The 25,908-nt window shown below is 45.4% G+C and overlaps 1 protein-coding gene across 4 annotated transcripts in view; it reads right to left on the reverse strand.

Moving 5' to 3' along the window:
• The window catches only part of prdm5 (PR domain containing 5), a 581,469-nt gene that overhangs the window by 399,426 nt on the left and 156,135 nt on the right, over positions 1-25,908 (reverse strand). For all 4 annotated transcript variants that reach the window (XM_072496197.1, XM_072496195.1, XM_072496194.1 and 1 more), the window contains 2 exons: positions 14,236-14,328; positions 13,848-13,969 (listed from right to left, as the gene is read on the reverse strand). In XM_072496197.1, the coding sequence (XP_072352298.1) occupies positions 13,848-13,969; positions 14,236-14,328 (215 nt within the window). The remainder of the gene's footprint in view (positions 1-13,847; positions 13,970-14,235; positions 14,329-25,908) is intronic.

Below are 25,908 nucleotides of genomic sequence, written 5' to 3' on the forward strand. Positions count from 1 at the left end.
AGTGTCCTGACTGCCCATTGGTTGTGTCCTATTCGGAGTGTTCATTGGTTGCATGTTTGCATATCATGACATCTCTCCCTTTTTTTTTTTTTTAAGATGTAATGTGAATGTGTCTGTCTAATATGACTGACTGAGGAATACAGAACAGAACAAACAAAACAAATGCTCATAAGTCCATTCTGAGGCTTGCGTCTGATCCTCGTCGACCGCCGGAGAGGTGGTGGAGGGGATGACGGTGTCTTGACAGGCGAGTGGGAGGCACGATTGGTGGCCTCGTGGTTCAAGGTGTCTGGAGGTGGCAATTCCACATGTGGAAATGGAGGGGAAAGTGGTTGTGGGAAAGCAACTTTTTGCAGAACCCTTCGATTCCTTCGCACAATGGAGCCATCAGCCATACGTATGACATAGGATCTGGGCGTGGCCTGTCGAACAACGACAGCCGGAGCAGACCACCCACCATCCAGTATCTTGATCCTGACCGTGTCTGCCAGGGATAGCACGTCCAGATCGGTGGCATGTACGTCATAGCCCTGCTTCTGGCTGTCGCAAAGCTGCTGCATCTTCTGCAGCACCGGGAGGTGATCAAGGTTGGGCAGGTGTATGGCTGGAAACATCATCCACAGGTCCCTGTTCATCTGCAGTTGAGCTGGTGACATGCCAGTGGACAAGAGAGTCGGCGGATACGCAAGTAGCACAAGGTGTATGTCGGAAGCGGAGTCAGAGGCCTTGCGGATGAGCTGCTTAACGATGTGCACCCCTTTTTCAACTTTGAAATTGGACTGCGGTGAGGCATGGCAGCTTCAGCACCTCAGGATACTTCGAAAAGTAATCGATGATTAAGATATAGTCGCGACCATTCGCGTGGAATAGGTCAATGCCAACCCTGGACCACGGAGAGGTCTCTAGGTCATGTGGTTGGTGCGTCTCCTTGCTCTGCGCTGGTTGGAACCTCTGACAGGTTTATCAGTTCAGGACCACGTCCGAGATGTCTTGGTTGATGTCGGGCCAGTAGACAGCTTGCCGGGGCCTGCGTCTGCACTTTTCTACGCCCAGGTGTCCCTCATGAATCTGCCGCAGCACCATGCTCTGGAGACGTAGCGGGATGACTATCCTGTCCAGCTTGAGCAGGTGCTGCCGATCGGCGTCAGGTCGTCCTTGACTTTGTAGAATTGAGGGCATTGCCCTTTCTGCCAGCCATTGCTGAGGTTGTGGATGACTCACTGCAACAGGGGGTCTTTGGCCGTCTCTTCTCGGATGAGAACGATCTTCTAATCTATTGCCAGGGGAGTGCTTGCACACAGTTGTACCTGCAATTCAATGTGCTGGATGATCTCCAGTCGTTCACTGGGTGGGTTGACGGAGCGGGACAATGCATCGGCGATGAGGAGCTCCTTGCCAGGTGTGTACACCAAATTGAAATCATACCTACGGAGTTTGAGCAGAATTCTCTGCAAACAAGGTGTCATGTCGTTCAGGTCCTTTTGGATGATGTGGACCAGAGGCCTATGATCCGTCTCAACAGTAAATGTTGGCAAGCCGTAGACATAATCATGAAATTTGAGGATGCCGGTGAGAAGACCTAAACACTCCTTCTCAAATTGCGCATATGTGGTCTCAGTACGCGTCATTGCCCGTGACACGTATGCTACTGGTACCCAGGATGACACGTTGTCTCTTTGAAGCAACACCGCCCCAATGCCATCCTGACTCGCATCTGTGGATATCTTGGTCTCTCGGTCTGGGTCAAAGAATGCAAGGACGGGTGCAGTGGTGAGCTTGGCTTTCAGCTCCAGCCACTCTGTTCGGTGCTCCACCTTCCACTCAAAGGCGGTTGATTTTTTCACCACAGGGTTAAATCGCTGGCTTTGAAAGCAGATCAAGGCAGGCCAGCAGCACGGTTCAATTCCCATAACAGCCTCCCCGAACAGGCGCCAGAATGTGGCGACTAGGGGCTTTTCACAGTAACTTCATTTGAAGCCTACTTGTGACAATAAGCGATTTTCATTTCATTAAAAAATGTAAAGAACCTTGTACATAAAAGTTATCTATAAAATAGATAGTGACTTTGGCCTCATAGGAACAATTGGGAATCCAGAAATGAATACCTGCAGTTTTGTTCAGTAAATAAAATTGAATAATAGTCATTGGGCAAAATCTATATAATAATTTTATAATCTTTATTCGTGTCACAAGTAGGCTTACATCAACTCTGCAATGAAGTTACTGTAAAAATTCCCTCGTCACCGGCACCTGTTTGGGTACCCTAAGGGAGAATTCAGAATGTCTAATTCACCGCACAAGCACGTCTTTCGGGACTTGTGGGAGGAAACCGAAGCACCCGGAGGAAACCCACGCTGGCACATGGAGACTCCTCACAGGCAGCGACCAAAGCCAGGAATCGAATCCTGGTCTTGGCGCTGTGAGGCAACAGTGCTCATTTGCGTACCACATTCATGTGTATTTTAACCTTTCAGTGGATATACTGGAAAAAAAAAAAACAGCGAATGCAGATGTATATGTTTTTCTCAATTGGTCACTGTTATTTGTTATCTTCCAAAATGATTTTTTTGTCATGGTTGAAAACTTCAATGGCACAAGCACCAGTAATATTGGGCAGAATCTCCACGGGTACTAACTGGAAAGCTGGCCAGGGCCGTGTCACAGCTTTCCGAGAAGGTCCTGACAGGCCACCTTGGGCCGTCCCCAGGATCAGGACATCAGAGGAGAAATTCCTATCTGCCAAGGCTACTGGTTAGTCAGAGGCAGACAGCTCAATTGAACGGAATCGGCACCAGGGACGCAGCTGGAATGACAGCTATCTTAAGCCCAGGACCTATACCACAGGTGAGTAATGGTGAGAGGGAGTTTGGGAGATGGGAGCTGCAGAGAAGTCGGCGGAAAATGCGGGGTAGTTTTCTGTGGCCCCACCCACTTCCCTATGCCTCATCCCTCAATCAGTGCCTTTGAATGAGGGACCTGCTCCCAGGAGTCGGTGTTGGTGCGTTTGCTCATCATACATGCCATAGGGCAAGCTCCTCCGCCCACTGGTGGATTAATACCAACAGTAGCAGAATACAGCTGAGGATGCATTGCTCACTTAAAGGCATCAATTGGTGGTGGGTGGGAGATCATCCACATGCCCTTCCCACCATGTACTTAATCGGGTGGAGACAGGAAGTTAAATACGTCCCCACCTACCTTTCCATTGTATGGAAAGGAGAGTTATCATAGAATTTACAGTGCAGAAGGAGGCCATTCAGTCCATTGAATTTGCAGTGGCCCTTGGAAAGAATACCGTACTTAAGACCACGTCTCCACCCTATCCCCGTTAACCCATAGAATAAAACATAGAACAGTACAGCACAGTACAGGCCCTTCAGCCCACGATGTTATGCGACGAACTAACCTTTTGGACACTAAAGGTCAATTTAGCATGGTCAATCCACCTAACCTGCACATATTTGGACTGTGGGATGAAACCATAGCACCCGAAGGGAACCCACGCACACACGGGGAGAACGTGCAAACCTCACACAGTCAACCGAGGCTGGAATTGAACCCAGGTCCCTGGAACTGTGAGGCAGCAGTGCTAATCACTGTGCCATCTATCATTATGGCTAGCTGAAACTTAGTAACAACTTTAGTAATTGTTCCATGCCAATAAAAAAAATAAGCCTGGACATTAAGAAGTAGCTCCAATAATATAGTGAAGTGAAGGATAATGATATTCTCAAGGGCAACGAGATTTATGACTCACCTATTCAACTAATCCAAGTTATCAAGCTGAAGGAAACTAAAGGGTAAAAAATCTTGAGAAATCATGTAAAAATGCTTCTCACTTATGCAGGCTTTGAGCACGAATAAAAACTGAAAATATCCAGTTGGTCAAACAGCATTTTGTGGACAGATTTAATATTGCAGGTCAGCAACTTTACACCAGCTATTTTTATTTCAAATTTCCACATCCAGATTGTTTTACTTTTGCATTCATATTTTAAGCATGGTCTGACAAGCTCAGTAAGAGTAAAATTGGGCTAGGTTCGTAGCACAAAATGGGCTCCTAGCTGATCAACAAATGTTTTGCTAATGGCAAAACTAATTTTAGCCCTAATATATACAATTCTTTTCCACATCTGAAATAACGGAGTGATTGAAATCAGCAGTGTTATAATATAAAATCAGTGCCTTAATCTTCCTGATAAAGTGAACTAATTATCTGAGAACTTTTCCGATATGAAAAATAGGTGCTGAGACAGTGAATAGAAAGGGGTTGAGGTTGAGAGAGAGAGAGAGAGAGATTGAGAGAGAGAGAGATTGAGAGAGAGAGAGATTGAGAGAGAGAAAGAGAGAGCAAGAGAGATTGAGAGAGAGAGATTGAGAGAGAGAGAGAGAGAGAGAGAGAGTATATTGAGGCAGTAATCTCACTGAAATTCATATCAGGAATGTGATCATTCAAAATCAGTCTTTTCCAAACTAATCTGAATTTCCCATTTGTGACCTGGGACTCTTTCCTCTGTAGCCTTACACCAATGTTTTCCACGTAACTTTATCTGCCTTCTCCCAGCGCAGACTGAGATTGCTCCAATTTTAAAGTCATTTCCGATAGCTTTGTTTTCTAAACATTCTGAGCAGACACCTCTGAACTTCTTTCAGAAGTTAATTCAATGAAAGTGGCGGCACAGCTATTTAACATTTTCAGCCAAGTCTGTTTCTTGGTTGAAGAAAGTAAGGCTACACTTCTCAATAAAGTAAAGCCATACAAAGTGACAAAAACAGGAGAACAAAAATGAGGAGGAAAAGTAATTTACTGTGTTGTGCTTGCTATTGGACCTGCTTGTACTCAGCTGTGCTGGAACATATATGCCCCAACAGTGACTAGGATACTGGACCGAAATCCCAATATTTTAGTTTAGTTTGTAAGACTGTGCAGAAAGAATACTTCACTCCAGGAGTGACTGCATGAAGAAATAGAAATTTGGAATTTTAAAACAAAATTTTATTATTAACACAATATTAAACTCTTTAACATCACACCAGAAAATAGCTTACAAGAACCCCTTAAACAATACTACTCACTACAGCATATACAATGCCCTTAGTTACTAACTCTATTCCCAGTTAAACACAATGAAAGGGAAAAACTTACAGCTCTCACTCCTTCCCACATTCTAATGGCACAAATTAATTATTTGCTTTCCAGAACAGGTTTGGCTCTTGTTAGAACCCCTGTAGACTCTGGCTAGATGTATTCAAAAAGCTATTTCAACTGGTTTGTGGTCTAAAAGGTCGTCAGATCAGAACTTAACCCAAAAATGCTTCCTCAAAATGCCCGAATACCTTCTTCCCAAGCTTAAAATAAATTAACGCCAAAGGGATTCCCCCTAGTCAAACAATAGTGCATCAGCCCAGGCCAGTTTTACTCAGGTCAATTTCACCTCTGGCTCCGAAAAGCTTTCTGGTCTTGCAAAACAATATTACTTTTAAAAACGTGACTATTGCAGTCAAACACACTTTTAACTCTTAAATTGCCAAACATTTATCATCTAATATATCTAAAATCCTGCATTTGTCACAGCAGGTAGGAGCAATAAGGATCCTGTCTTACTTACATTAAATGTTTTCCTCCCTTGCTATCCCAAATAGGAATTACTAAAAACATCTTGATAATAACAGAATGTTAAACTCACTCAATTGTTATTTCTAATCACTATTATGGATAGAACAACTTTATATAAAGAATGGTTAATTCCTATCCAATTCCCTGCCCAAAATAAATCCCTCAGTCTGTGATGCATTACATTATGTTACATCACCCACTTGATGCTTTTTCAAGAAGAAAAACCTCAAAGGGACGTGTGCAATTTCCATTCAAACGGATTACCAACCTCAGTTCAAAACTGTTGTGAAGCAGAATTAACAGAAATTCTCCCCAATAGAAGTATCATCAGGTTGGCTCCTTTAGGGAGAGTGGACACTTCAGCATTGATATTCATGGTGAAATTTGCCTCGATTTCAGCAGTAGAGGGGCACTGCAACTGGCTCAATGGCCTGCAACAGGGCGAATAATTCCAAATCAGGCCTGCATCCTTGAGCTAGGCTGTTTAAGGAAAATCATGGCTGCCTCCACGTGGCCTTAAGGCGATTTGCTGGACTGCTAGTAAATAACATTTTCTCACACCCTCCTGCACATTGTGGCATATATGGAGTGCAGACCCCTTCAACTTATCTATTAGCTGCAAAACAGAAAAGGAGATCACTTCCGCTGCCTGCGAATCAGCCTCCCCTAGAATAATGAGCCTCAACCTAGTGCAACCGTGCCGACACCTTCCCCCAGGAAAGAAGCAGCAGATACATTTCCCCCTCCAGGCCATTCTCTGATTGACCCCATGAGGAATTAATCTGCGTCACTCAGTAGTTGTATATCGGCTGGTCCTTGAATGAGTAATATGTCATGGTAAAGTCCAATAACCAAATGCAGAACTTGGCAATCTGGAGCTACCAGCTTACTTATCAAAGTGCTTCTACGGTGAAGGGCCAAAATCTATTGGATGGAAAATTTTATTATTCTAAAAGCTTCCCTCCCACTGGTGATTCAGAAACAAGAATAATGAAGAAGACCTTGAAAATAATTAATACCTGCGAATTGATACAAGGGGTCATCGACAACGATATCAAGCAGCACTCAGCAATAACCAGCTCATAGACGCTCAGTTTGGGTCCACCAAGGGGCTCTCAGCTCCCGACCTCATTACAACCTTGCTCCAAGCATGGATTAAAAAAAAGTTGAACTCAAGAGGGCAGATGAGAGTGACTGCCCTTGACATCAAGAAGGCATTTGACAAAGTGTGATGCCAAGGAGCCAAAACTGGAGTCAATGGGAATCGGCGGGGGCTGGGGGCACAAATCTCTGCTCTGGTTGGAGTCATACCTAGCACAAAGTACGATTGTTGTGGTTGTTCAAGAACAATCATCTCAGTCCCAGGACATCCCTGCAGATGTTCCTCAGGGTAGTGTCCTCGGCCCAACCACCTTCAACTGCTTCATCAATCACCTTCCTTCCATCTTAAGTGGGGATGTTTGCTGATGATTGCTCAATATTCAGCACCATCGCAGGGGCTGTTTAGCACAGGGCTAAATCGCTGGCTTTGAAAGCAGACCAAGGCAGGCCAGCAGCATGGTTCAATTCCCGTAACAGCCTCCCCGAACAGGCACCGGAATGTGGCGACTTGGGGCTTTTCACAGTAACTTCATTGAAGCCTACTTGTGACAATAAGCGATTTTCATTTTTCATTCATTCACCATTCGTGACTCCTCAGATACTGAAGCATTCCGTGTCCATGTACAGCAAAGCCTGGACAACATTCATGCATGAGCTGATAAGTGCCAAGTTACATTCACGCCATACAAGTGCCAGACAATAACATAATAATCTTTATTGGTGTCACAAGTAGGTTTACATTAACACTGCAATGAAGTTACTGTGAAAATCCCCTAGTCGCCACACTACAGCACCTGTTTGTGTACACGGAGGGAGAATTCAGATTGTCCAATTTACCTAACAAGCGCTTTGTGACTTGGGGGGGGGGGGGGGGGGAGAAAAGAGAGAAACCGGAGCACCCGAAGGAAACCCACGCCGACAAGGGGACAACATGCAGACGCCACGCAGACAGTGACCCAAACCGGGTATCGAACCAGGGTCCCTCGCGCTGTGAAGCAACAGCGCTAACCACTGTGCTGCCGTGCAGCCCATCTCCAACAAGAATCTAACCATCGCCTCTTGACATTCAATTGTATTACCATTGCTGAATCCCTCACTATCAACATTCTGAATGTTACCATTGACCAGAAATTGAACTGAACTAACCACACCATTGACCAGAAACTGAACTAGACTAGCCATAAAACCAGGTTAAAGTCCAACAGATTTGTTTCGAATCACTAGCTTTCGGAGCATAGCTCATCAATTCATCTTCTGAAGGAGCTGCGCCTACATCCAGTGGAAGAAGTTTTAAAAACACTCAATACTTTCTTCTAAAGTCCCCCGGGCAAACACAGATGCCAAGTTGGAGAGTTTCTTTCCCAACCCTACCTAAAGGCGAAGTGGCTGGCATATGTTTACTCATTTTGCTGTTGATTGTGGTGTCCTGTTCCTTCACAAAAACAAATGCACATAAATCTCATTAAGGTGTGCATAGATATTCCATTCTGCTCATGCTAATGAGCGCAGGGTGCTTCATTCTCTTCACTTTCACTCAAGAATTACCACCCTTGTTTTCAGGAAGTGAGATAAGGAACAGTAGAAGAACATGTAGCTTTAGGAGGGTTTTTGGGGTTTTTTTTTTTTGGGGGGGGGGGGGGTGTATTGTTCCATTTTATTAATTTTTTCACTTCCATTGTGAACAACCACGATGTGGAGCTGTACTGTGCTTCTAGCATTATTTCATGTTGTGTGTGGAAATTAACACCTTCACTTTCCTTGGCTGTTCTGAAATCATTAACACCATTTTGGTACTGTAACATTGTAATGTAGTGCCTGCACCACTTCCTCCCATACTGCCAGCACCATGCCTTTTTAGGGTATCTGGCAATGGGTTCCATGCAACCTTCCCCTCTTGCCCTCATCTCTGACAACATAAACAGAAGTGTCCAAAAACTTTGGGACTTGACTCCAGCAGACACCCCAATCCTGATGCCCTTTTTGCTCCACCTGTGCTCGAACTCACTCTATCCATACAGCTTGGAAAACCTTCTGGCCCGCTTAATTGTTGGCAGTGAGTTGCTAAGCTGCAGGGTTCCTGCCTGTATATTAGTTAGATTACCCCAGGTAAATGCAGTTGGGTGCCAGAGGATCAGATATTTGGGCCAAAGGCTACCTTGCCATTACAAAAAAGAAATGCCTGTATTTATAGAACGCAACTCATGAGTTCAGGAAGTCACAAACCATTTTGCAAACAATTAACTGACTGGCCCACAAAAATCCTCGCTTTCATGTCTTATTCCTGGTTCAGGTGACATGCTCAAAAGAGGGTGGATCTCCTCACTGTTATGAGGAACAGCAGTGCAGACTAGATTAAAAACTAATCCTGGGCCACCAACCTTCAGAAGCTGTTAATATACATAAAAACATCCAACTAGTAAAATGCATCAGATTCACACAAATCTGGATTACTTTATTAGACTGTTCCAAAGTACCATTTATCACAGGGGCACATTTCCCTTAATATACTATTAATCGCAGAGATGCCAAGATGGCAGGAAGATGCAAACTGTTACCAGTATTTTCTACTTGATATTTATTTCTACCTTTTTCGAAAACCAGACAAAGCTGGGCGGAATACTTTATAGACTAAAAATACTCCCCATAGATTTGATTCCTGTTCAAAGTCTTGCATCATCTTGTTCACCAACTCAAGATTTTGATTGTGCAACATGATCCAGGCCCTATCAGGCAGCAGAAATTAAGAAGAAATTTCAAAACTGGATGGGTGGCAAAGGATTCCCGGCAATAATTCAACTTCCCTTGGGGTTTGCAGCATCATCTGAAACCTCGGACTGGGTTACTGCATTGTAGTTCCATTTCCATCCAGCCAGTATCTACTTTCGTAACAGGCACTGGCATCTTTTAAAAACGCGCAGAGATACAATCCAGATTACTTTGACATGATCCAGTTTCACAGAGCACACCAAAACAAACGGAAGCCCACACTTCTAATGAGGCCCTGTTTAGTGTTACTTTTGGTACTCTGGTGAAGACAGTAATAACTTAATGTCTTCCAGTACTCGGATTTATACAAGACATGCTTTAAAAAAAATACTTTTTGAAATTGCTACTTGGGATATATTCGATAACCTTTTAAGATTTTTAGTTATGTCTTCCATCATTTACCAGAATCCCTAAAGACATTTCTCATATCCAACAGGATTTCTTTTCGGATAGGGTTCTATTTCACATATTTAAAACAATCCAGGTTCAAGTCGAAAAGGAATCAAAATGCTACACTAAAACCTGACTGCAGCGTGCGGAAGGCGGCCGGCCCTTTGAGGTAATTTTGATTGCTCTGTTTGACCAATACATGATACCTAACTAGTCTTTGGGGAACCACTGAGGGAAAAGTGATGTTCTCCCAAGTTATTGCCTGTGAAACTGATTGCGTTGTGGATGTGTGAAGGAGACATTTACTATTATTTTTGTATGAAACACTATCCTTGGCCCAACACACTTGGTGATGAGACCTACCACAGCATGGCTTTCACTCCTTCCACTGAACTTCCCTCCAGAGTTATCAGGCTAGATGATGTTTTACACTTTGAAAACAAGAACATTCTTCCCACCTCACCGCCCCCCCCCCCTCCCCCCCCCCCCCAACTATAGCCCTGAAAGGACTTATCATTTTAATTTTACACTCAATTAGGAAAAAAACTTTTAATTGTGGAGTGGTTTAAATGTATTCCTGTTTGCAAGACTCAGCTTTTCGTTTTACAACTTCCTTCTTGTGATAAGTAGCTGTGAAAAATGTGCAATGGACAAAGACGACTTATTATTCATTCAGACACTGAACTGGTTCTTTGATTAGAAACATAGCTAACATTGTCCCCTGTGTGGCAAGAGCAGCTCATAACAAAACTTGACATCTCTTGAAATCCCACCAGGATCTACAATTTTCAAAAGTAGCAATTAAGTAAAGTATTTCAATAACACCAATCATTTAATTGCTGTGGAGCACAGTAAGCACAACATTGAAAGTGAACACAAACTCTGTACGGACATTGCCTAAATACTGGACAAGATCCACATAAACAGACTTGAAAGTATTGCTGAAAAATGACATTTTGTCGAAGCTTTTTGTCTTCCAATCATCAGGACGATCGCAAGAGTCCCAATGTCGGGAAACAACAATTTTATACTGGTTAGAAGGGGTGCTGGTTGGTTGGCAAGTGGACATTGATTGGTAGAGGCATCGCCATGGAGAATGCACAAGTTGATGGCAACTGATAGTTAACTACCAAACATTATTGGGATTGTCCTTATGAGTGCAAGGCGAAAAGCTTCAGCACTACTAAAGTTCTGTACCACTGAACGTGAAAGTCCAAAACATTGCTTGAAAGCAACAGCTTCACAAGATTCACAAGATTTTAAAAGGGAGGCGGTGGCGTAGTGGTATTGTCACTGGGTTAGTAAACCAGAGACCCAGAGAAATGTTCTGGGAACCCAGGTTCAAATCCCACCACTGCAGATGGTGAATTTTGAATTCAATAAAAATCTGGAACTCTAAGTCTAATGATGACCATGAAACCATTGTCGATTGTCGGAAAAAGCCATCTGGTTCACTAATGTCCTGTAGGGAAGGAAATCTGCCATCCTTACGTAGTCTGGCCTACATGTGACTCCAGAACACAGCAATGTGGTAGACTCTTAACTGACCCCTCAAAGGGCAATTAGGGATGGACAATAAATGCTGGCACAGCCTTCAACGCCCACGTCCCATTAACAAATTTTTAAAAAGATGTGCATACACCATTGCTATCAAGTTGCAAGTTCAAACAGTTGCGCTAACGGAATATGGTTCCTGCACCTTTAGTAAAATAAAATTCCATGACTTTCCACATTCCAACTATAGACATTCAGTATCATTTTAGACATTGTCTCCTCCGCCGAGTGCTTGTTCCTGCTCTACCTTACCTTATTTACCTCTCTCCAGCTCTGGGGGGAAAAAAAAGTATCCATCGAATCCTCTACCTTCACAACAAACATCTGCAACTGATAGCAACAAACACATCTTTCCACACATCAGATAAGCAAGAAGGACTGAAGAATCTGGCGCACACCACTGGGCCAATTACTGCTACTATGTTGGCAGCATCCAAAGCAGCCAATTTAAACTGCAGACCATCCTGATTGACAGGTTCCTCGGCCAATGATGGTTGTTGATCTGAGTCTCCAAAACAGCCAATTAATAGCAGCAATAGGCAGGATCAGGAGGAGGAAACCTGAACTGGATTCTGGACATACAAAGCAAACAAAGATTATAAAGAGGGGAAAGTGGATTCTGGAAAAAACATTGCAAAAGATTGAAATTCTGCCCAAAGTCAGAAAAGTCCAATTGCTGTCCTGAGTTTGTAGAATCTCATGCCTTTAGACTTCTTTGAAAACTTGGAAAAGACATGAAAATTTCCAATGACCCACAGGAAACCTGCTAATCATTTTCATATTTATTCACAGGATGTAAACATTGTCAGAAAGGCCACCATTTATTTCTTATCCCTGAGAACGTGGTGGTGAGATACTGGCTAGGATTCTCCAATCGTTGCAATTCATTTTTCCGCCAGCAGCGCATGCACAGCCGTGGGATTCCTGGCAGCATTGAGTGGTTACATGGAAAATCCCATGGCCAAGTGGCGGGAAGGTAGAATCCCGCCACCAGCGAATGGCCCACCACGGAGAAACACTTGGCTGGGGAATCGGAGAATCCCGCCCACTAACTTGACCTGATGCAGTGTGTGTGGTGAAGGTGTGCAGTAACAGCAGTGAACAGTACTGTTATATGGGGAGTTCCAGGATTCCATCAATGGTAAAGCAACAGTGATAGATTTCCAGGTGTGACTTGGAGGGGAACCTGCAGATGATGCCGTTATCAAGTACTTCCTGCTCTTCTCCTTATAGGTGGCAGATGTCATGAGTTTGACTGGCGCTGTCGAAAAAGCCTTGGTGATTTGCCACAGTGTAGCTTGCAGGTGGTACACATTTTGGACATGATATCCCAGTGGTAGAGTGGGTACTAATAAAATGGGTTGTTCTTCCTGGATTTTAAAATCAAGCTTAATGAGTTTTTAGAGCTGCAATCATTCAGGCAAGTGAAGAGTATTCCATCACATTGGTGTCTTGTAGATGGTGTTTAGGCTTTGATGAGGAGGTGAGCCAATTTGGAGACAGTCACTGCCTGGCACTTGTGTGGCGTGAATGTTACTTGACACTTATCAGCCCAAACCTTAACGTAGTCCAAGTCTTGCAACAGGAAATGAGATGATAGATGATGGCAAAATGTCATTCTTTCGAGCTGATAACCCACAATGTATCATGGATGCCCAGTATTAAGCTGCTAGATCCATTCTGAATCTCTCTCATTTAATACAGTGAAAGTGTCACACAGCACAGTCTGAAGATGAGGTTCTGTCTCCAGGATTATGCTGTGGTCACTCTTATCTACTGTCATAGACAGATTTATCTAAGACAGGTGAATTGGTACGGTTGAAGATCAAGTCACGTTTTCCCTCATACTGATTATCTTGCTATCTGCTGCAGAACCAGTTTAGCTGCTAGGAACCAGCCAGCTCATTCTGCAGTGGTGCAATGAATGACTCTAACTGATGGATATTGAAGTCTGCCACCCAGAGTTCAGTTTGTGCCCTTTTCACCCTCAGTGTTTCTTTCACATGGAGGAACACTCATTCATCAGCTGGGGGAGGGTGGCAGGTGGTAATCAGCAGGAGGTTGCCTTGTGTACACATACATTTGTCATAGCACTGCCACTACTCTGAAACTTACCCTGAAAATAAACAGAGCAAATCCGTTAGCGCCAGTGCTTCTAATGCAACAAAAACATCCCAGGATGAATGACATACTTCTCTACATCCAGCAGTGCATAGGAGTTTGAGTCACAATTAAAAAACTATGTTGTCAGATTTAATACTTGAACATAAACTAGAATCAAGTAATTATAATGTACTGCTTTATAAGGATAAGCAAAAATCTCAAATCAAGCTGCACATCTTTGTATATACTCTAATCTGTTAATATTTCCTCAAGGCAGAGAGTTTAGATCGTTCTCTCCTTTGATCAGTGCTCTTACCTGTGTGTACATTCTCCTTATGCTTCTTTAAGGCATCTTTGCTCTTGAATCTTTTCCCACAGCTATCAGCCTTGCAAACAAACCTGGCATCGCCTTTGCAGGCTTCCTTATGCTGCTCAAAACTGGTAGAGAGTTGGTAAGAACCACAATGTGATAAGAACGTAGCATCTTTCTATTGCATGCAGACCAGGTTAATACATGCTACAAAGCAGTCTCTGACTTCCATCATGCTTTGCCCAACCAGAGTAGGGAAGAAGCAAGGCAGTGTTACTTTCGTATTTGGGTTTTAATTTGCATGCAAGCAGCCAAGGTTGGAAATCAAGACGTCGTAAAAAAACAAAAAGGTCAAATGGGTTACAAAACGGGCAAATGTGGTTCAATACAAAACCTTGACTCAGAGCTGAAGGAGATGTTACAAACAGAACACTGATGGCTTCGAGCAGTGTCGCCGGCAAGAACATTTTCAGTACACTGTAGAACACTACAAGTAAATAAACATATACAAAAACTTAATAGAACAAAATGATTTATCAAAGCAAAGATATGCCACTTAAGCACACAAGAGCATTTAATATCAAACCAATTCAAAACATTACAGCAGCCAAATCTTGCTTCAACGTCATCTTAACCACACAATTTACAAATTTCTGAAAGAAATTATTTATACAAGTGCTTCAAAATTATACCACACACAAACAATCATACAAATATTGTTTGTATTTCATCTGAAAGTCCTCTCTCCATTATGTTAGGTAAACAAGTCCAGAAAGAAGAGGAATTTAAAATAAACAGAAAATGTTTTTATGATACTATTTTGTGATATGATTTCAGGACCAATATTACCTAAAGTTGTTATTGGAATTCTCCACTCTGGAGTTATTCCAAAAGCAAAAAACAGCCATTGAATAATCTGGGCATCAGGTCAGGTGATGGTACAATAATAGTTAATCCATGGGTGAAGTTTATCTAAAACCTTCCAACCCACCACAATAACCATGTGCTCACATCATTAAGGGCATCAGTAATGGTCTCTACCTACATACATGTAATTATATGCATTTATAAAAATAATAACTCAACACCAAAGCAGATTGGTTACATTTGCCAACATCATTTACAACATAAAAAGATGGAACATCCATTCGGAAAGTCAGTGAATTCCACAAATATGCAATTTATATGACCCACTTGCTCACCTTACTTCCAGCTTAATTAGTTGTAAATTGTTTGCTGGAGTAAATCATTAAATACTTGAAACATTCAAAGGCTTCAGCATGTCTTCATTTCATTCATTTCTCCCACATTTGATAAAGCCTTTCAGAGTCCAATACCTCTAGGGTTGGAATTATTGAGCAACCACACCCCCCCCCCCCCCCCTTCTTCATATCCCGCCAAAGTTATGGAAATTTGCATGGGCTCCCCCATTCTGCAGCCAGGAAACACATGGCAGAGTTGACTTCAGTGAGAGCAGTGGAAACCATTGACAGGAAAGGCTGGAAAACACCATCTTAGGTTTTCACACTGATTAAAACAAGGAAACCATCTATTAGGTGTGGACTAATACGCTATGAAATTAGGGACCTACCTTGTGCAGCATATGACTCTCATTCTACTTTACAATGACACACACACATGCATACACTTTGTTTTTCCCTGGGTGAGTGCAGTTCAAGAAACTCAAAAGGACCATGCAGTCCCCTCTATTCGCACCTCATCCACTAACCTCAACATCCACACCCTACACCATCAATGTTCCTTGCAATGTATCCTTTCTACAGCAACACTGCAGCAATTTGCCAAAGCTGATCAACTCCCAAAATGTTAATAATTAAATCTAAGGGCAGCACGGTGGCCCAGTGGCAGCACTGCAGTCTCACGGCGCCGAGGTCCCAGGTTCGATCCCGGCTCTGGGTCACTGTCCGTGTGGAGTTTGCACATTCTCCCCATGTTTGCGGGAGTTTCGCCCCCCACAACCCAAAGATGTGCAAGGTAGGTGGATTGAACACGCTAAATTGCCCCTTAATTGGAAAAAATGAATTGGGTACTCTAAATTTATTTTTAAAATAAAAATAAAATAATTAAATCTAATATTCTTTTATTTAACCAAATTTTACTAAAACCGACTACCAGAGTGGAACACAAAGATAGCATCCTGAAAGGTTTAAGTAAAGAGAATATCATAATATGCATCCATGCACATCATGAGGTAAAGGCAGTCAGTGACAGACATCCAGGTGAGCCAATCAACATACAGAACAGAACACGACCAATCACCAGACAGAACACCAGGAGGGGGGCTTCCAACTATAAAACACACGAGGCATCAGCACTCCGCCTCTTTCCACTGGTGACAACTGTAGTGACAGTCAGAGTGTACAAATCATTCAACACCTTCTACACATGAATCAGAGCTAGCCTGATATAGACAGTTAATGTTAGTTTACTTAGAGGAGTAAAGAGTCAACCCACAGGCAGCTGTGTGCTTCGTTTCAGAAGTTCAATAAATCTTATTGAACCAACGCCTACGTTTGGTATATGCTTGATCATTTAACTGCATCGTGTTGCAGTCAGTGTTACTCCAGTGAATAACACGACATGATACCAGGTGTCGCTACTGCTTCTATGTAATTTACCTTCGGAATTTCACTGACGTCCAGCAACTGCCTTCCAGCGGCATGGAAAAGATCCAGGCATCTCCACAGCTCCGGATCTCTGGGAACCTTGGCGCTAGTTTGTGGGTCTTCAAGCAGAAATTCAGTCTATACCTCGAGAACTTGGGCCTCGAAAGTGTGTCCGATACCCGAAAAATTGCACTGCTACTGTCGACTGCGAGGGACCAGGCCATCCAAATCTTCAATTTGCTCACTTTTCCCGACGGTGAGGACAAGACCAAGTTCCAGACCGTCTTAGCCAAATTCGACAGTGACTGTGAGGTCGAGACGAACGAAGGCTTTGAGCGTTATGTCTTTCAGCAGCGCCTTCAGGGTAAGGATTAGCCTTTCCAGTCTTTTCTCACTCATCTTCGCATTCTAGCGCAATACTGCAACTACGGCGACACCGCTGACTCCCTCATCAGGGATCAGTTCGTGTTTGGCGTCCACTCCGACGCCCTGCAGGAGCAGCTCCTAAAAATAAAAACTATGACCCTGCCAGTGGCCATCGAGACGTGCAAAGTCCACGAACAGGCAAAAAGTCGCTATTCCCGCCTTAAGTCGGCAGAGCAGGACCAACTTGCCTCCCACGAGGTTGAGAGTGTACAGGCCATCGCCCGAACGCGGCGCCTGAGCATCAATGAAGGCGGCCATTTCACACACTTTTCCAGGGGTCCCACGCATGTGCACCACAGTCGGGAGAACGAAGTGGCCGAAGACTACACTGCGCAGGTGCGAGTGGCCGCTGACCGCACTGCGCATGTGCGACAACGCATCGAGCATCACGACGTCGACGTGACAACGTGCCCCGTGCAGCACCGCCCATTTAAAGCGGCAATGCCCTGCAAGAGGCAGGCAATGTCTCAACTCCAAGAAGCTTGGCCATTATCCGGCTTTGTGCAGGTCTGCACCTCCGATAAGGGGATAACGATCCCAGTTCCAACGCAGACGCGTTTGAAGTGTGCAGCAAGGGCTGCTGGATTTGGAAACTGATCCAGTCACGGATCCAGAGGACGACTGCCCGGAGTCCCCATATCGAGTGGGCATCATCACCATGCATGACAAGGCCTCCTCGCATGCAGCAACACACACACCCATCCTTAATGTGGATTATGCGGACGAGTGGCGTGCCACAGTACAAGTCAACGATTGTAGCATCCGGTTTAAGCTGGACACCGGTGCTTCAGCCAATCTAATATCCCAAGCAGATCTTGCTCGTATCCAAAGGCAGCCAACAATTCTTCCGCCGGCCTGCCAGTTGCTCGCCTACAATGGAAATGCCATCACTGCGTTAGGGTCCTGTCACTTGCATGTATCCAACAAGGCCAGCAAGGCCACTTTGCAGTTTGAGATCATCAAGCCCGGCAATGCTTCTCTGCTTGGTGCCCATGCATGCAAGCTACTCCATCTCGTCCAACGTGTACATGCCATGTCCTCTGCCAACAGCACTCTTCAGGCCGACATTGAGGAGCTACTATTGCAATACCCGGATGTGTTCAGTGAGATGGGTACGCTGCCCTGCAGCTGTAAAATTCTGCCCAGGCCTGATGCCACGCCTGGCATCCATGCGCCACGCCGGGTGCCAACGCCCCGAAAAGACCGTCTAAAGGCGCAGCTGCAGGAGCTCCAAGATCAGGGAATAATATCCAAGGTGACGGAACCAACTGACTGGGTCAGCTGGATGGTCTGTGTCAAGAAGCCCTCTGGAGAACTGCACATTTGTATTGATCCTAAGGATCTGAACTGCAACATTATGAGGGAACACGACCCGATCCTGAAGCGGGAGGAGCTGTCGAGTAAGATGGCACATGCCAAATTCTTTACAAAGATCGCGTGGCTTCTGGCAGATACAACTGGACGAGTCCAGCAGGAAGCTCTGCACGTTTAATACACCCTTCGGAAAATATTGCTACAACCGCATGCCGTTTGGTATTGTTTTGGCCTCCAAAATCTTTCATTGAATAATGGAGCAAATGCTAGAGGGCATTGATGGTGTGCGGGTTTATATTGATGATGTTATCATATGGTCTACGACCCCGGAGGAACATTTCTCGTCTGCAACAAGCCTTCAGTCGCATACATGCCAACGGCCTGAAATTAAATAAAACCAAATGCGCCTTTGGCATGTCGTCAATTAAGTTTCTGGGTGATCAGATCTCCCAGCAGGACGTGCAACCAGACTTGGACAAAGTCGAGCCCATCAACACAATGAAAATCCCAGAGGACAAGAAGGCGGTCCTCCGCTTCCTGGGGATGGTAAATTTTGGGGGGGAAGTTCATTCCCAACCTCGCGTCAAACACTATGGCCCTCAGGCACCTGGTGAAGAAGTCCACAACTTTCCGGTGGCTACCTGCACATCAAGCAGAGTGGCTTGAGCTGAAAGCGAATCTAACCACCGCTCCTGTTCTTGCTTTTTTTGACCCAGCGAGGGAGACTAAAATCTCCACAGATGCCAGCCAGGCGGCATTGGGGTGGTGCTCCTCCAGAAGGACAACACCTCGCCCTGGGCTCCAGTGGCCTACGCGTCAAGGGCCATGACCCCCACTGAGCAGCGATATGCTCAAATAGAGAAAGAATGCCTGGGCCTTCTCACTTGCATCGTGAAATTCCACGATTATGTCTATGGTCTCCCGACCTTTGCAGTAGAGATGGACCACAGACCCCCTAATGCACATTATACACAAGGACTTGAATGACATGACACCCAGGCCCCAGCGCATTCTCCTTCAACTCCGCAGGTATGATTTTGAACTGGTTTACACACCTGGAAAGGAGCTAATCATCGCGGATGCCCTGTCGTGTGCCATCACCTCGCCATGTGAGCAGGTAGACTTCATACACGACATTGAGGGTACAACTGTGTGCCAGCACCCTCCCGACATCCGACGAACGACTCGTCATCATTCGAGAAGAGACCGTCAAGGACCGTCTTCTGCAGCGGGTCATATGTCACCTCACGAATGGCTGGCAGAAAGGGCAATGCCCCCAATACTATAATGTAAAGGATGACCTAACTGTTGTTGAGGGGATCCTCCTGAAATTGGATCGCATAGTCATTCCGCGCAGCCTCCAGAGCTTGGTGCTCACGCAGATACACGAGGGTCACCTCGGTATTGAGAAGTGCAGGGTGCAGGGCCCGGCAGGCTGTTTATTGGCCCAGCATCAATGAGGATATATCAAACATTGTCTTCAATCGCGCGACCTGCCAGCACTTCCAGCCTGCTCAGCCCAAAGAAACGCTCGAGCAGCACAAGATCATGACCTCTCCGTGATCTAAGGTCGGCGTTGACCTTTTTCACCCCAACGTGCGTGACTACGTCCTGATAATTGATTACTTCTCCAGTTACCCAGAGGTAGTGAAACTGTCTGACCTAACATCCAGGACTGTCATAAAGGCCTGCAAGGAGGCATTTGCCAGGCATGGAATCCCGCTCACGGTTATGAACGACAACGGTCCCTGATTCTATAGTCAAGAATGGTCCAACTTCGCAAAGCAATACCACTTCCAACGCATCACCTCGAGCCCGCATTACCCGCAATCTAATGGGAAGGTCGAAAAAGGGGTCCACATCGTGAAGCAGATGCTCTGTAAGGCTGCGGGCTCAGCTTCGGGCTTTAATCTTGCTCTTCTGGCGTACAGCGCAATCTCTCTGTCCAACGGTATGTCTCCGGCACAGCTCCTTATGAATCGTAACCTGCGACGACTGTTCCGGCCATTCATGTACCTGACCTGGATCACCTTCCAGTGCTGCAAAAGATGCAGCAGATCAAAACCCGTCAAAAGCTTACATATGATGCTCATGCTACTGATCTGCCCGTGCTCTCTCCGAAGGACGCTGTTCGCATCAAGTTGCCTGGTGGAGGTTGGTCAGCTCCAGCTGTTGTAGTTCGACAGGCTGCTCCCACGTCGTTTGTGGTTCGCATGGCTGATGGATCTATTGTCAGGGGCAACAGAATGGCACTACGCAAACTTGTCTGCACACCCACCACCGGATCTCGCGTTCCCAGATGTCGTTCTGCCTTATCCGGACAGCTCCGCGAGGCCCCAATCTGGCTGCATGCCAACCTGTCACGACACCATCATCCCCGCCTCCACCTCTCAGGCGGTCCACAAGATTCCGACGACAGTCCCAATGACTGGACGTATAATTTGTTCCTTTGTGTATATATATATTATGTTTCTGCACGCTGGACACCTTACATGTACATTCCATTCACTCACCAATTGCAGTATATAGTTACTTTTGTAAATATGTCGCATATGCTCTAAGCAGCCGACAAATATTTTTTAAAACGGGGATGTCATAATATGCACCCATGCACATCATGAGGGAAAAGCAGGCAGTGACAGACACCCAGGTGAGCCAATCAACATACAGAACAGAGCACGACCAATCACCAGACAGAACACCAGAGGGGGGCTTCCAACTATAAAACATACGAGGCATCAGCACTCTGCCTCTTTCCACTGGTGACAACTGCAGTGACAGTCAGGGTGTATATATCAGTTAGCACCTTCTACACGAGGATCAGAGCTAGCCTAGTCTAGATAGTTAATGTTAGTTTACTTAGAGGAGTAGAGAGTCAACCTACAGGCAACTGTGTGCTTCGTTTCTGAAGTTCAATAAATCTTATTGAACCAACGTCTACGTTTGGTGTATGCTGGGGATATGGTTCGGAGCTACTGGGGCGTGCACCAAAACCTGGGAGGAGCGCATAGCAAAGGCAAGGCAGAAACTGGGCTGGTGGGAGCAACGCTCCCTCTCCATTGCGGGCAAAACCCTGGTCATCAGGTGTGAGGTACTCTCGGTGCTACTGCACATGGCGAAGGTCTGGCCCATAACCCGACCCTACGCCGCAGCAGTCACCCGAGCCATCTTCAAATTCATCTGGAGATCCAAGATGGACCGTGTCCGAAGGGACACCATGTACAAACCTCTGGAGAAGGGAGGGCGAAACGTACCCAACACCTCCCTCATCCTGTTGGCCACCTTTGTGTCCAGCTGCATCAAGCTGTGCGTGGACCCCCAGTATGCAAACACCAAGTGTCACTACATACTGATGTTCTACCTGTCCCCGGTGTTACGAAGGATGGGCCTGGCCTCATTGCTGCGGAACGCTCCAAGTAGTTGGACCGTACCGTACCACCTGTCCTCCGTGGAAAAGTTTTTGAAGAAAAACACCTTTGACCACAAGGCAATGAAGCAGTGGTCAGCACGTAATGTCCTCGAGGCCCTCAGGGAAAAGGAGACCGTGGAGGACGTTGGATGGTTCCCTGAGCAGACTGCCAGAGTCATCTGGCAGAACGCCTCATCACCAGAACTTTCAAACAAGCACCAAGACCTAGCTTGGCTGGTGGCGAGAAGGGCCCTCCCTGTCAGATTCTTCATGCACACCCGAAGGCTCTGCGCCAATGCACGCTGCCCTCGGAGTGGCTGTGGGGGAAATGAGACGGTCACACACCTCCTTGTGGAATGTGCCTTTGCAAAGAAGGTCTGGAGAGAGATGCAGTGTTATTTGTCAAGGTTTATCCCGAACAGATCTGTGACACAGGACTCTGTGCTCTGCGGACTGTTTCCAGGGACACACACCGAGACAAATATCAACTGCTGCTGGAGGGTCATCAACTCGGTAAAAGACGCTCTTTGGTCTGCCCGAAACTTGCTGATCTTCCAGTGCAAAGAATTGTCCTCGACCGAGTGTTGCAGACTGGCACATTCCAAGGTCCAGGACTACGTGCTGAGGGACGCACTCAAGCTTGGGGAAGCTGCCGCCAAGGCGCAATGGGGAAAGACCACTGTGTAAGGTCTTTACAGCAAATGTACACCGAGAGGCGGGTAACAGTGTAAACCCCCCTCGGTCTGGGCCACCAACACTCCAATGTATAAAACTAACATGACAATGTAAATATTTAAGAAGGAATTGTAATGTAAAGAGTGATATGTGTATAATAATATCAAAATTGAATGGAAGAAAGTCAAGGCAACGTGTAGCTCTGACGGAAATGTACAGTCAAGGCAATTTGAAATGCTCTGTAATGCTTATGATAAATATTATGAATTAAGTATATTTTTTTGAATAAAAATTTTAAAAAAGTATGCTTGATCATTTAACTGCATTGTGTTGCAGTCCGTGTTACCCCAGGGTGAATAACACGACAGAGAACACAAACGTGCAAACACAAACACACAGGCACACAAGCATACACGCATGCAATTATAGACAACGGAGTCCCCTGCTGCCACAAGGGGAAAATATTGTGCAAGGTGCCCTGCTGAGTCATTCATTTTTGGCCTGCATTGTCAACTAATTTCACTAGGTCAGCTACGTTTAACTCAATATTCCTCAGCTAGAGCAACTGAGGGCAGAATCTTGTGCTCTCCCTGTGGTGAGTTTGTTGGCAGGACATGTGGGGTTGTTATTGTGGGATCCTAGGGGTCTCTGATCAATGGGACTGGCATCAGGATGGGAGAAGGGTACCCACTGACAACTACCCCTTTCTTTCCTTGCTGCCAATTACACTTCCCTGCAAGGCCCACCTCACAACGCCACTCCTGCCATCACTCCACCAGCCTGGGATCCAGCGCTAATCCTAGGCCTTGGTTGGGTGTCATACCAGCACTAACCACCGCCTACCCAGTTGTGTTGTAATTCAATGCAACTTTAGACTTCCGCTGGATCCCTCCTCGCCCCCAACCATCCCCAGTGTCCTTGACTCGGGAATAGGCGCGCTGCTGGCCTGTCAAGAGCCTGATTGAAACAAGATGTGGTGAGCCTTCCTGAAAAGAGACAATACAGGTCTCTCGCCATCCACTGTTCTCACAGCCTCCCACAATGAAATGGTGTAGCAACATTAACATTCTGGTTTTGAGCATAAAGCAATGATCACTGTGGTACATATGATTAATCTAATTGGCTCAGAAAATAAAGAAAGTTCAAAAATACACACATCTTTAAAGAAGGCAATTATATATAAATAATATATACATATAATACTCCACCCCTAGCAGGGGAGCTCGTACTCCACAAGGAGCATGGGGAAGACAAGCATTCCTATCCCGTAGGTCCTGTGCAGGATATTACACTTAAGCAAAGTCAATGGGAGACTTGGTTCCCATAGTGTCACTAGGCAGACTATACAGATAACCCGGGGGCCAAGCAGCACCCAAGACAATCTAAATGTATTTCCCAACTTGAGTGGGTCATTCAGTAACAAAGACAGTGATAGTCTCAACTACCTCATTGCCAGACAGGAATGAATAATTGTTGTAATTCATGCATACTTTCTTTAAATATGAATCATTGTCTATTCATCATTCACCCCTTTACTAAGGTTCCTCAATCTGTCCTTGCCAATTTGCACAACTTACCCTCATAGTTCTCTTTATTTAGATTCAGGGCCCCATTTTGAATTTGACTATATCACTCTCCATGCTAATGAAGAACATTATTATATTATGGTCATTCTTCCCCAAGAGATCGTTAACATTTTTATTCAGAAAAAAATTTTCAATTATAACATACATAACAAATTTATACAACTTCTTTAAAAATATCCCAATACAGCCCAACCTAACCCGGAATAACCCAGAACCCACTCCACCCCAGCCCCTCCTCCCCAACCCCTATGTAACCACCCCTCTCTGCTGACAACAACCAGCTTCTTAAAGAAGGTCATGAACGGCATCCATCTAGAGTAAAATCCATCCTCTGATCCCCGAATGACACACTTAATTTTTTCCAAATGCAGGAATTCTAACAAATCCCCAGTCCCCTTAGGCGGTGCCAATGCCCTCCATTCAATCAAGACTCACCTCCGGGCTATTAGAGAAGCGAAGGTCAAGACATCAACCTTCCTCTCCTCTTGCAGCCCCGGTAGATCGACACTCCAAAAGATCGCACCATTGGGCATGGATCCACTCTACTCCCATGTTTCAAAGAAGGAAACCCAGAACTTAACCAGCTTTAGGACAAGACCAAAACATGTGCGAGTGTTTCGCCGGTCCTCTTGAACAACGCTCACATCTATCCTCTACACCCAGGAATAATCCACTCATATGTGCCCTGGTCAAGAGTGCCTTATGCACCATTTTAACTGTATTAAACATAACCTCACTCACAGGGAGATGTAGTTAACCTTATGCAGAGCCTCACCCCACACCCCCCCCCCCCCCCCATACAAAACCAAAGCCAACTCATCTTCCCATTTCCCCTTTACTTCCTCCAGTGCCTTCTCTATTGTTACCATCTGCCCATGGGGTGGCACGGTGGCACAGTGGTTAGTATTGTTGCATCACAGCTCCAGGGACCAGAGTTCAATTCCGGCCTCGGGTAACTGCCTGCGTGGAGTTAATACGTTCTCCCCGTGTCTGCGTGGATTTACTCCGGGTACTCCGGTTTCTTCCCACAGTCCAAAGATGTGCAGGTTAGTTGGAATGGCTGTGATAAATTGTCCCTTAGTGTCCAAAAGGTTAGATAGGGTTGTGGGGAAAGGGTGGAGGCGTGGGATTAAGTAGGGTGCTCTTTCCAAGGGCCAGTGCAGATTTCATGAGCCATATGACCTCGTTCTGCACTGTAAATTCTATGGTTCTATGATTCATATATATCTGATATCTTCCATTCCCCGATCTCGTCAAGAGACACCAAACACCTTGTCCAAAAGTGAAGGCACCAACAACTCAGGAAATGAAGAGAGCTCCTTACAAACAAAGTTTCACACCTATAAATACCCAAAATCATTGCCTCTCGGGAATTGAAACTTGGCCACTAACTCCTTCAGCTCAGCAAGCCTATCCTCCATGAACAAGTGACTAAGCTTCTCAATCCCCTCCGTCTTCCAGATCTTATACGGCGACTCCATCCCAGCCGGAAGAAACCTATGGTTCCCACAGATGGCGCCAGTAGCAACTAATTTAAAGTGCTGTCTGAATTGATTCCATATTCTTGGAAAGGCTATTACCACTGGGCTCAAAGAGAATCTAGCCAAAGGGAATGGGAGCGGAGCAGTAACAAGTGCCCTCAAACATGTACAAGAAGCCTCCTCCTTCCGTCCCCAAACTGACACTCCCTAAATCCCCCTTTTACTTACTCAGTGTTTGCTGCTGCCCAGTAGTAGTACAACCCCCCCACCACGGACTGCCTATGTCTCGGTAACAAAGCCCTTCAAACCAGCCCAAACAAAAAAGTCAAAATTAAGTTGTTGACCCGACTAAAAAAAGACTTGTGAAGAAACACTGGGAGACATCGAAACAGGAACAAGAACCTCAGAAGAATGTTTATCTTAACCGTCTGCACCCTCCCCTCCAAAGACAATGGGAGAGCATTCCACCTCTTCGTCCGCCTTCATCCCCTCTACCAGACTGGCCAGGTTCAACATATGCAACGAGGCCCAATCATGTGCCACCCGTAT

The sequence above is a fragment of the Scyliorhinus torazame genome, chromosome 3 (genome assembly GCF_047496885.1).
Source record: "Scyliorhinus torazame isolate Kashiwa2021f chromosome 3, sScyTor2.1, whole genome shotgun sequence".
In the NCBI taxonomy this organism is placed as follows: domain Eukaryota; kingdom Metazoa; phylum Chordata; class Chondrichthyes; order Carcharhiniformes; family Scyliorhinidae; genus Scyliorhinus; species Scyliorhinus torazame.